At 38.3% G+C, this 12,605-nt stretch overlaps 1 protein-coding gene across 1 annotated transcript; it reads left to right on the top strand.

Annotated features, from left to right (window-relative positions):
* The first annotated feature begins 623 nt into the window (after nt 1–623).
* LOC108243832 (transmembrane protein 26) lies at nt 624–11,917 on the top strand. The gene is made up of 6 exons (XM_017429520.3): nt 624–1,046; nt 1,802–1,898; nt 2,062–2,151; nt 4,852–5,051; nt 5,918–5,997; nt 9,596–11,917. The coding sequence occupies exons 1-6, from the start codon at nt 856–858 to the stop codon at nt 9,865–9,867; spliced, it is 930 nt and encodes a 309-aa protein (XP_017285009.1). The 5' UTR covers nt 624–855; the 3' UTR covers nt 9,868–11,917.
* Nucleotides 11,918–12,605: the final 688 nt, after the last annotated feature.

Genomic DNA, 12,605 nt, shown 5'->3' with positions numbered 1-12,605 from the left:
CTTGGTAAGGGGTGGTCACGTGTTTTTTTCTAGAAAAAATTTAAAAAAAATCAATAAGGTTTGTTAAATTTGGGTGAATGGTTTATATTTTTATTCCGAATTTGTTCTGTGGAAGACTGCCAACTTGTCCAAAGTGCAGCTTGGTTTTCAGTCAGCCAGCTGCTGGGAAACAATCCAGAGTTTTAGGGTGACCATTGACCATTCACCAGTCATTTGAAGTAACAAAATTAATTTAAAAAGTGAAATTAGCTCCACTAAAACAAGAAAAATCATTTTCTGTTTTAACAACATTGTCCTTCACTTCACATGTACTGCATTAAAAAAATCCAGCAAAACTTTTATTTCTAAACTCATTACAAACTATTAAAGCCATGCATTATAAAATATTTAGGTAGTAGTTGTAATCTTATGCCATTTACATTCAAATAGCATGGATGTCTGCTCACCACAGGCTCCAGCTGTGGTCAAGCATAATTTAACTTCCAGGAGTTAAAAACCTCAGAGGATGTGTTTTGCTTTTTAAAGCTCTTCCTGCTAAAAAAGAGCCGGTGATGAGATGTTGCCCTCATATGTGCACAAAGGGTCTGTGGTGAAGTCATAGTGTTAGCTATAAATCATACAGAGGAACAAAGATCTGAGTGAGCTCCCTGACATGGCTCAGATTACAGTCCTTTATCTCTGTTATCTGGACGTCCGTTTTCTGTCTATCAGGACAGGAAACCCGAGGTGGAGCTACAAAACTTTAAGGACTTGTTAGAAAACGCCCGCCTTATTTTAGTCAGTGTGAGAGACTAGTGTGAGAGACCAGTGTGAGAGACCAGTGTGAGAAAGAGGGATCTACAGTTGCTCTGCATAATGGGCCTCTTCCACTTTTTGAGCGCGTTCATCACCAGAACGTTGTTCATCCTTGTTGCTGTGATTGCTGTCTGGAGGGTGGCGCACGTCAAGGACAATCTCTATTACTGGCTTCTGACTCTGCTCTTCCTGCCGCTTGTTGTTGAAATGATAATAACTCTGAAGAACCAGGAGGGGAAAGACTACAAATGGTAAACAAACAAACAAAAAAGTTGTGTATGCATGTATGTGTGTTGTAAACTTTGAATTTTAGAGGATGCGTTGAGGTGTTTGTTTTGAGTAAAAACTAATCTGTGCACGTATTTCCTCCTCTTGACAAAATTCACCTTTCAGAAGGTCTTACCCTCTCTTCCTATGTGCACACCATATATCCTGCTTTCCCAGCCACCTGCATTTGACCGTAAAAAGGAAAAAGGAAAAAGGAAAAAGGAACTGCAACTGTCATTTCAGGAAATTAAACTCCCTCAACAAGAACCTTCCACCAATGAGGACGAAATATTTGTTTTCTGTAGAACATTCCTCTTCGTTTAACAAGAAATCCTGTGCAAGAGAAAGGGTGATGCATGAATAACAAGCAGACATATGTTCATTTCCCTCTCAGTGGTTGAAGATGTGGGGACAAAAAATAATTTTGTTGCATTTTTAAATTATTTATCAAGCCTTTAAAGTGGCTGTAAAGTGTGTGGGCTTTATCTTAATGGAGTAAGATTAGAAAAGAGGGATAACAGAATATCTATTAGAGCCTCCATTGATGGTTCAAGGGTTAGAATATTTTTATTTTTAAGAATGAAGACTGCTAAAGAAAAAGAAGAAAAATGTCTGTAAGAATTTAGCCTAATTATCGTTGACCAATCAACTGTTTAAACCCTGATAAATATTCACAGTGTGTCTTTGTTCCGGATCGATAATCTAAATGTAAGCTAAAGTCCTGTTTGCTCTCCTGCAGGTTTTCTCCAACAGTCTTCCTGTTTCTCATAAGTATCATCCCCTCCATCTGGATCCTGGAGCTCCACCACCAGCAGAACAAAGCTGCTGACGACAAGGTTCTTCACTCCCTCCAGAGAAAAATGCTGTCCAAACACACACTTTCAAGATGTTGGCTGATGTTTTCAGAACTCTTTGCATCTGTTTGATGGGAACAACTTTAACAGTTAAAATGAATTAATAAGACTTTAGTTCATAATTGCTTCTTTCATTTGTTTTCAGTGCAACTACACTGTGTCTTTGGACAGTTTGGGCAAAATTATCAATTCAAATAAGACGAAAGATCACCTTGATTACCGGACTTTGTCTAAGGTAAGAGACTGGAAATACAGTTTAATTTTTTCACATACTGTAGCAGAAGAAATTACTTTCATGTGGGCATAAATGAACAACAGTGAGACAGATGATTCAGGGATTAGAGGTTTATGATTTGTAGTTTTGGAAACCTGTGCTTCTTTAAGTATTCAACAGAATACATGTGAGGAAGTGAAATCTTTATGGTATGCATTTTTATCATAAGTACACGAGTCAATTGACGCAACATCTGGTTGGTGACAAGCTTTGATTTTGATTGAGTCATGTTTCAATTTAAAAAATAAAAAGGTAATTATTTCATTTGTCTTCATTTTCCACAAGATGTTTATTTTGTTTTGTTACAAGTGACAAAAAAATTACTTAAGGGCCTAACCATGCACCTGACCTGCAGTTTGCTGCAGGAGAAGTTAAATACTGTCTCTGTTTTAAAGTGGGCTTCTGTGGAGCAAGTATCAGTAGTCAGTATCTTACCTGCAGTAAACAGCAATCAGAAAAGTCTCCGTTTGGAGATGTATGAAGAATGTTATTTCTACTAGCACACATTGTGGGATACAGTTGAGGCTTTGTTACATTACCCAAATACACTACGACCTGTGAAGCTGTCACACTGTGCCAGTAATAAGACTGGGGGGAAACAAAGATTAGTTTTATTTTTTTTTAACTTCCTGCCTTTTTGCATTTAGGAGGTTAAAACTCTATTAGGTCTGAAAAACATTTTTATAGACGTTACCTCATTTAGTTGAGCCTTTCAGAACCCATTACGTGGTTTACTTTAATGTTTCCAAGAAGTGGCTGTGTACAGTAGTTTATCACTGGACTCTTTCTGAACACTTTTGGGCGTATGTTAAGTTGCAAAGTACTGCTGTGGTTGTTGTACTTTTGGCTACACTGATCAGATAAAATGAAAATATTGCTCCGTATTTTCCACCGATTTAAATTTACCCACTTCTCTGTTCTGGGATCTTCTGTATTTTAATTAAAAATAAAATCTGAATCCTGGCAGTCGCTTGGGTTGAGCAGTGTTAGCCCCACGTGGCAACAGCAGCCGCTCCTCTACAGCGGCAGCCAATTTTCAGCAGAATCCCAGCAGTAACCCCAAAGAAACCTCCCTAGGAATTGTTTAAAGAACACAACAAAAAAAAGAGTCATAAACCTCTGCCAAGGCCACAGCGTGATTAAAATATACTGTGATCCTGATCATTATCTGGATCAGCGCTATAATCTAATCACTTGTTCCTCGTACCATGTTTCACGTTTTCTGAAATTTTCTTGAAAATCTGCTCCTAACGTCTTTTCCACAGACAGACAGACAAAAGCAACTGAAAACATGACCTCCTTGGTGGAGGTAATTACACTAAATTCAATGACATTTGTGCTAAAAAGCCCAGTTACTGCACCCCATGGTCCCTCTTTACCCATGCTCTGTGCAATGAGAGCTGTTCAGATGTCAAAAGGAACAACTTTTCTACGCAGGTGGTCTTAATGTTACGGTTGATTGATGTATGAGTCATGAAGATAATTAAATAAGTAATGGAAGGTCATCAGACTTCAGTAATATAAAACATGAATGTTACCTGCACTGATGTGGTAAAAAAATGGGCAGTTCAAAGAAAAAAGAAGTGATCAGAACAGCCTAAAAAAATAAGCATTTGAATCAATTCACTAAAATAAAAGGGCAGCTTACACAAAACTTAAAACAGTGTCTTTGTATAAGTTATTATATGATACAGTTTCACTCTTTTACTGAAGCGGTTGTTCATTTAGAGAACAGACAGCAAGATTTGGCTTTAAATAAACCCTCATGCTACAGAATATTTTTGAAACTACTTCCAAAGTGTTTAACACGACTTTAAATTAAAATTGATTATTTTATTTAGGATTTGAGTCCTGCCACATTCCTTTTTTGCATCATTTCCTAACACTTTATTGAGTTTGCATTTGAAAACACTCAGCTGTTTCACCAGTTTTCTGAAAATCACTACTTGACATTGTCCTATATTTTTTATTTTTGTCTTTAATTCCCAATAGTAGCTCAGAATTATGGTAATTTGAGCAAAACATTAACGGTCAATGAGCTCAGCTAATCAGAGAATGACTAATGAATGGAGAAAACAACACAATAGACAGTAGTCTAGTGAGAACAGCTGGGGTTTTGTATGATTCCTTGTTGCTGGCAAGGAATCAGACAAGGAAATGTTTGATCAACATCGTCATCCTACAGCTCGTGCTTTTCGACCACAGTGGGACTTCACACTTTGTCCTTCATACCCTAAATAATATTGCATTGTTTTTCAATACCTTAATCTTTGCAATCTGGAAACTAGCAGGCATTGTGTCTACATTTGCAGGATGAGGGCTCAATAAATAGAAAAACATTACAGAGTATGAATATTTAAATGAACCAAATGGCTGCTTTTGTGGCTGCATAACAGTCTGGGCCAGTTCATCATGCAAATGCACCTAATGGCACTCACAGGATTTTGTTGTAGGTGTTTGCAGTTGCTGCTTTTAGCATTCTGACTACTAAACTCTTTCCAAGGCTTTTTGTTAGTATGAATATTTTATACAAACAAAACCAAAAAGCCAAGTAAATTCCTAGAAAGTAAACTTTTCTTCAAGAAGAATCACAACTGAAGTAATGAAGGCATCACAGAAATCCTCTTAAGTTCGTGTTGCTCATCTCTTTTTCTCTTTCAGGTTGTTAATGAGGCGCTCTGTCCAAACAATTGGATCCTGGCTCTCCATGAGATCCTGCTCATCCTCCTCATCATCGGGAAGTGGTTTCTCCCCTTGGGAGACGGGGTCACCAGAGAACAGCTATCTCAGCTGCTGCTGATTTTCGTAGGCACGGCGGCAGACATCCTCGAATTTACCAGTGAGACGCGGGACGACATCAAGTACGTGCACAGCTTTCCACGTGCTGTTTATGAGTGAACTGTGCAAAATGCATTTTGAGGGATCGTTCAGATGTTTTGAATTGGGACTCAATTCATGTCTTACCTGTAGGACCTGTAGATGGCTCTTTGAACAACCTCAGTTTGGAGAAATACTGGAGTTTAATTTGTTCCAAGTGAAAAAAAACAAAAACAAAATCAACTAAAATGCCCTCCCAAAGTCAGAATTTTGACTCGGAAAGTCAGAGACGCCTGACCAGCTCTGACTGCAAAATCTAATATGGCTGACTCGCACCTGAAAAGGTGTGCCAGCTTTTCATGGGCCATCATTAGGGGCATCAGCTGCTGTATGTTTGAATATGCAGAATGAGGAAACATTCATTGTTATTAGCTTGTATTGCTAGTAGTTAGCCTTATCGTTGAGCACAACTCTCAGTGGTTTTCCAAGTTCCAACTGGAACCTGGTAAAGTTGAGTTTGACGTCATTCCCAGTTCTGACGTGAAACGAACGCAGCAGAATAATGACCAGACTGTCAATCTAACGGCTAGCTAGCTAAAACAAATTGGACAACAACTCCAATCTTCAATATTTTAAAACAGTTTGTGCAAATGCTGTCTTATGTTTATAAAATATTAAAGCTGTTTAAGTCTGCAGCATTTGTCTTTGCTTCACTCGAACTGTCAATTCGATCAGAAACAAACTCTGTTTCTTCAGACTGCGGCAGATAAAAGGCCATCTACAGCAAGTAAGATATTAATTGTTCATAACCTTTCCACAGACACCCCCCCCCCCACCACCACCACTTCAGGAGACCGAACTGTTGCCAATTAAAACAACGTGCAGACTTGTGTCTGTTTGTGTTTTGCAGAGACAACACTCCTCAGCTGGTCTACATCATTTTAGCTGTGTGGTCGTGGAGCATGCTGCAGTTCCCCTGTCATCTGTGTGGTCAGTAACTTCGGCGCCTATTAAGCACTAAGCAGGGACACTAATGTGGGAAAAACTAAACAATCTTCATGAGAGACAACTTTCCAGACGTGTCTGGGCAGAGCCTTAACGTAAACAGTGAAAAGCGAATCAGCTGAATCACTTGCTCTTTCATCTAAAGCCCTATTCGCATGGGATCAGTTTTACCTAGGGACCACATGCCATTTGTAATAATTACGGAGAATGTCTGTGTTGTTAATCCCATGCGAATCAACCATGTCAGTAAATTGTAAAGTAAAAGTTCCCACGCAAATTACCTACTATATTTTGCTGAACTCCGAGGTCCTGTGATAATACTAATCCAATATGAATAGGCGTCTCTGTGATTTGGACAGAAATGGGAGGGAGTCAGTGCGTTATTAGATGGTTTTTGTTTCCTTTTTATTTGTTTTTGGCAATGGAGAGCATAGATGACCTTTGGTGTCACGGGCCAGCAAAACCCTAACGTCCTGTAACGGTCGCCATAAAAATGAAAAGGCTGAAGAGAAGGAGCAGAATCACATGCAGATAGCGGCTTACGTTATGCATTGCTCTGTGCTGTAAGAATAATTTTCTTCTGTTTGTAGACTACTATACAGCGGGCTAGCTGTGGCCGTAGCCTGAAAAGCAGTTTTAACATCAACTCAAAGTAAGCGGATGTTAAAATCTCAGGCTTCGGTTATCCCATGCGAATGCGCCATATAAAAAAACCAGACGTTGGGGAGTTCTTTATTTATTGCATGTGGTCCCTAGGTAAAACTAATCCCGTGCGAATAGGGCTTTAGTTGCAGTTGAATTTCTTTTAGTGCAAAAGTTTGTTTTCGCTTCCCATATGAATCCCTGCATGAGGGCTTTATCACACAGACATGTCCAAACCAAAAAAAAACTGGTTCCAATGAGCACATAAAAGCATATCAGCCTGAAGTCTGAGGAAGCAAATGAAGAAAGAGACACAGGTTTGTTCGTAGAAAGACCAGACTAATGGTCTAAATGGATTTTGATATTCACACTGAATTATAGAAAACATCCCAGTAAAGGGTGAAATACACAGAATTTAACTGATGTCCTTTTTGGGAGTACGTAATGTGTTTGCGTCTGCTTGTGAGAGTTTGTCTGGCTTTCAGAGCCGGTTTTGTTTAAGTATCTTGTAAACTCGGAACGTGTTGACACACAGAAACGTTATGTTTGAACATGGGAGGTTCTGACTCATTCTTTACCATAGATATCGTCTCAAGAGAGGGTCTTTTCCAAAACTGTCTTCAGATGTTAGTGGTAATTGACAGCAATCTTCATCAGCAGACAGAGTCTGTCCACTCGTGCTGAACGGTGCATAAAATGTTTCATTTTGCCGTCAATGTTATAGAAAATCCTCCCATTTTCCAAAGATGATGCTTGATTTTAATGATGAAGATTATTAGCTACGCAACAAACAGAACTACTACCGCCCAAATTTCTCATTTGTGTTTCCACTATCGCATTACAGATCAAAAAAGGAAGGATGGTTGTAAGCCTCATGAGCATTTGAAGCCTAGACAAAACATGTTTTGTGAATCATTCCCAAAAAAAAAAAAGTCCGGATGCACTGCCTGGATCAGAGATGGGAAATTATCTAAACTTGCAGAGCTGCTCATTACCAAAAACAACAGACAATTTATTACAAGCTGTTTGACGTTTGTCTTTATTACTGACAATTTTGCACCAGCTTCCCAAAATGTTGGCTTACAACTCCTTTTAATTGCACAGTTACATAATAATTACACTCAATGGAAGTGAGCTGAAAGGAAGAGGATGTTTGCTGGGATCCAGTTAAACATTTTGGACCAAACAAGGCTTCTAAAGGTCTGAAATGACTTGAAATTATCTAAGTGGCAGCCATGATTGGAGCTAGAAAGGTACAGGCATGCTGTATTTATAGTCTTGGTTACTGGGATTCGTATTAATAAAAGACAAGACAAAGAGAATAAGTACCTTTATAGGCTGAGTGCTGTTATAAATATAATGTAGCAAGATAGGAATCACAAAACAAAGGGTTAAACTTTTTGTGAATTCGTCTTTGGAGTTGCAGTTTTCCCACAGCAGATATCTCATGGTGTGTTTTTTTTGTTTTATGAGCTCTTAAATATCTCTTCTTCTCTTTGTCTTTGACCTCGTAACACTGGACCCAGGGGATTTATAGCAGATGTTTGATCAGAGAAGAAAAAATATAAAATAAAAAAAATAAAGTCAGATTTCTAAGTTTGTAAGTCGGGGAAGGTTATTCCATTTCAGCTTTTCATCATTTCCTAAAACATAGGCTTGCACTAAAATCCCGAGCTACTTTTTAAATCTGATCAAATGTAAGGCATAAAGGACTTTCTGCTTACTTCTTTATTCTCAGAGAAAACAGGTTCTCCTGTAAACTGTTGCATATCGATAAGCCTGTCTGCACAATTTAAAACAGATCTCACCCGGTGATTGTCAGTCCCCACAGCTTTATAACACAAATTACTAAGGAGATAAGAATCTTGCAGATTTCTAAGTGTCTGATGTCTGGCTCAGAGGAATGGTGAGTGGCATGAAGAGGAAGAGAGAGAGAGACCCAGAGAAACGATAAGTGGACTCTTTCGTTGCACCTTCGTTTGACTTTGTGGCGGGAGGAAGCAGCTGGTGGCAGCTGCAGTGTGAAAGGACTGCGGTGGAGTTGCTCACCGTTTCCCAACACGAGTGAGCACAGATTGTGGGAATGTGGCATTAGAAAGACTTCTTTTTCTTTTTCTTAAGAAAACTATTAACTATTAAGAGCAACTGACTCCTCCGGATCAGTCCTGACTCCAGTCATGTTGCTCCTGAAAACCTTTAATGTCTTTATCTCCCACTTTTAATAACATTTCATGGTATCCCTGGATATTATTAACTTTTGAAGTCAATTCAAGATGATCGCTGCAGCTAATTGACCTCAACCAACACAAAAATAGTTCCAACTCAGTCAGTTTTACAGATAATAGCCTAAATTTGGTGTGGTGGTAGCTCAGACTTCCTTAACACATCCTTTGTGAGCTAACAGATTACACAAGATTTTACATGAGATCGTATATAACGTCATAAATAACGCAAAGTTTGACCAAAACGACTAAAACTCGGTCATTTTCTCATTATAAGATCTTTTTAGGTTGAAACTCTGGCATGAAAGACGACGGGAATTCAATAGAAGTTTAAACTGGGAACATAAATGAGCTTTTGGTTGACAAATTGTAGACCAAAGACAGTATGGTGTCTTCACATATTTACTTGTTATAATATTGATATTTTTATTTGTTCAGCGATTTGACACAGCCTATCATCTGCACCTTGACATATTTTTCTCACTGTGTTTCAGTTTATTTAATGTAGGAGGGGAAATAAAGGTGAGCATAGTAAATTACCAGATATGTCATCTGCATCTGCTAACAATTAAAATTCTGTATATAAAATAAGAAAAAAGGCAGATAAGCCCAGTTAAAAACAATATAAAGCGCTGGTCCAAACAGCCAATCGGATCCCTGAGAGAGTTTAATGACATTGCCTGATTGTTTTTAATCAACTGTTTGTTTTTGTGTCGTAGTGGTGAAGACCATGACCCGTGGGGATGACGACGCCATCGAGGGGGACTCCCTGTGGTCCAAATACAGCACCAACCTGTGGAGCATCGTGGAGACCGTCTTCATCCACGACGGCCCTTTCCTGGTGGTCCGGCTCACCGTCATGATCTACTTTGGCGTCATTCACCAGATGATCGTTTTCTTTACCTTCAAGAACTTCCTAGTGGTGATACTGAACTTGTACCGGTTGGGCGTTATATGTGTGGACTTCAGATCCTCCAGGAGCGGCCTATGAGTTTGACAACGACTCGTCTCTGAGGGTGGAGGCGATCGAAAAGAAAATCGCTGCATCTGGCATGTTACAGAAACAGCAGTAAAAAGGAAACAAGGAATTGCATGCTTTAATTATCTAATCTGACATCAGAACGGGAAATATATCCCAAAGATGGCTCCATATAGACCTGCAAACCTCACAAAAACTACATTACAAATCAGTTTGCCCAAAATATAAAAAGAAATGAACCAATTCTTGTTCACAGTTCACAACCTGTCCTAAAGTTAACTGGTTCACATCCATTTATCACTACAAAGCACTAGATGGAACAAGTATTAAAATTGAGTTTGCTGCGTTTTATTACAGCCAAAATTCTAATGAAGGTGATTTTTTTTTTTTGCATATATTTTCTGCTTTCATCTAAATAAGTCTGACCCAAAATCTGCTTTTTGTCACCACAATTAGGCCTACTCATGCTAGTCAATGTGAGTTTACGCAAAAACTGAAAATGTGCCACTGATTAGATAAGAAATTAATGTTTGTTTGGGTTAAAAGGTGAAAAGAACGTTAGACAGAGAAACTGGAAGACACAAAAGCTGTAAATTATTAACAAAAACTGCAAAAAACTAAAACAACACTGCAACTTTTTTGATTTTTCTTTTGTTTTGTTTTTTGTATATCTGATTTTTTTTAAAAAAAGGAATACGTTACAAAGCAAACAATGCTTGTTTTTGCATCTTTGAAAGAGTCTGTCCTGTGCACATTTGTTTTTTGCTTACTTGTATCTTTAAAAAAAAAAAAGAAACACAAACCTGCACTCGGGTAATTACCTTTGTTTGAGTGTTTTATGTGGCTGAGCCTGTAGGGCTCACCTCAGGCTGTGTGACAGAATCATGGTGCATCAGGCAAACTTGACATTTGTGAAAAAAAATGTTTGCATTTCTGTCATGTTATTCCTTTTTAGTATTTAGCAGAAATAACCCATTTTATCCTGCTAAACCGTTAACGTTACCTTTGAAAGTATTAATAGTTATCTCTGAAGTGCACGTGTTCTGTGCTGTTTTATTGTAACATGAGTTTATTTAACCAGCATGAATGCACACCTGACACGTATTCCTGCGTTTCTGAGTAAAAGAACGACTATTACGAACGTATGAATAGCTAAAACACATTCCGACACTGATAGAAAATGCTGAATTCTGAGTGAATTTTGTTCATCAAATGTAATTCCTAAAGACAAATGACTTCCCCTTTCTGTGGACATCAGTTCTGTTTTTTTTTTTTTTTTATTCCTATTATTATTGTGGATCAGTGACAGCCCTGTCATGCAGTTTCTGTTCGGCGTAGTGCTTCACAAACTGTTTTATTTAGGGTTTCGAGGCTTTCAGCTCCTCTTAAAATCACTGCAGCTGCTGTCAAACTGTCCGGACGTATTTTATCATTAGCAGATCATCAGTATTCCTTTCCCTCTGATGTGTTCTCACGTCTGTGGGTTCTGATCTGTTTTTTTTTTTTTTATTTCTCATTGTTTTTTTTTATTTTGTAATCTTTGGGTTTGTTTTCTCTCGCTGACACTAGATGTCCTCAGTGTTTCGGGTTCTCAGATTGTAGATCATGTCATCACCTGATCTTTGTTCTTTATTATCCGCTCAGCCTCCTCCACTCCTCCACTCCTCCCTGTTCTTTTGTCTTTTATTCATTCTTCGTCAGATTCTTGCGCCCGTCGTGGGTCCACGTCTGTCAGTTCGTGATTTCTGCTTTTTCTTTTTCAGTCCAGTCTGATTATTTATTTCCTTATCTTGTGTCCAGCACCTTATCTTGCTTTTGCAACAACCTCGTTTCGCTCCTTTTTTTAGTAAAAATATTTTCGTTCGCCGTCTGTTTGATACCGCTTCCCTTGCATTTTTAACCTCTTTTCATTAATCTTATGAAACAGGAATGAAAACAAAGGGCCCGAATCATTTAGATGTGTTTTTAAATGAAAACTGAAAACAAAACATTTAAATTGTTAACGTCTTCTGAATTTGTTGTCTCTCTTTACATGTCAATAAAACAGTTTATCCGCACTTGAGTTCATTTTCTTTATTGGTTAAATAAACTCCTTTTATTCCACTCTATAGTAAGATGATTTCATGAAGAAAAGTAATAATAAAGTAATATTTTGATACAGTTCAACAGTCACAAAATAACCTTATGCCACTTTTTTCCCCCTTCCAGTAAAACTAATGTTTCCAGTCAGATGCTTGCGGGGTTGAGGCAACAAGTCTTTTTAATTATGGGTATAAAAATAGCAAGCAGGGTTGGACTAAAAGACATTATTTTTAACGCATATCTGACAGTCATGAACCTCGGGTCGCCTGTTGCCACGGCAACACATCCTGAGGTCGGATTTGGAAGGGGTGCAGTCTTGTCGGGCCACCGCAAGCAGCCAGACCGAGTTCAGGGCTTTCCCTAAACACTCACAGCACAATATTTTCATTCACTTCTAAGCATTTTTTTTTATTAGAAATGATGCTCTCACTCCTTTGTTAAGTGTCTATAGACTCACAGATTGCGCTAACATTTTAGAACTGATTCCTTTTTGCATTATTTCAGAGCACAGATTTATATCTCTTATTAAAATATTAGCACACAAATCAACTTCCTTATCACTGAGTATGTGAATAAGTCATGAATTAGGCTCTTATATAATGTAAACACAATAAAAAGGCATTGAAAAGTTGTTCATCATATAAAAACACTTGGATAAGCTTTGTGCC

The sequence above is a fragment of the Kryptolebias marmoratus genome, linkage group LG22 (genome assembly GCF_001649575.2).
Source record: "Kryptolebias marmoratus isolate JLee-2015 linkage group LG22, ASM164957v2, whole genome shotgun sequence".
NCBI classification, from domain to species: domain Eukaryota; kingdom Metazoa; phylum Chordata; class Actinopteri; order Cyprinodontiformes; family Rivulidae; genus Kryptolebias; species Kryptolebias marmoratus.
This window is presented reverse-complemented; position numbering and strand designations above follow the sequence as displayed.

Coding starts and splice junctions, on each gene's coding strand:
- LOC108243832 (XM_017429520.3), top strand. CDS start 856: ATGGGCCTCTTCCACTTTTTGAGCGCGTTCATCACCAGAACGTTGTTC. Junction 1,899..2,061: donor ACAAAGCTGCTGACGACAAG/GTTCTTCACTCC, acceptor ATTTGTTTTCAG/TGCAACTACACTGTGTCTTT. Junction 2,152..4,851: donor ATTACCGGACTTTGTCTAAG/GTAAGAGACTGG, acceptor TTTCTCTTTCAG/GTTGTTAATGAGGCGCTCTG.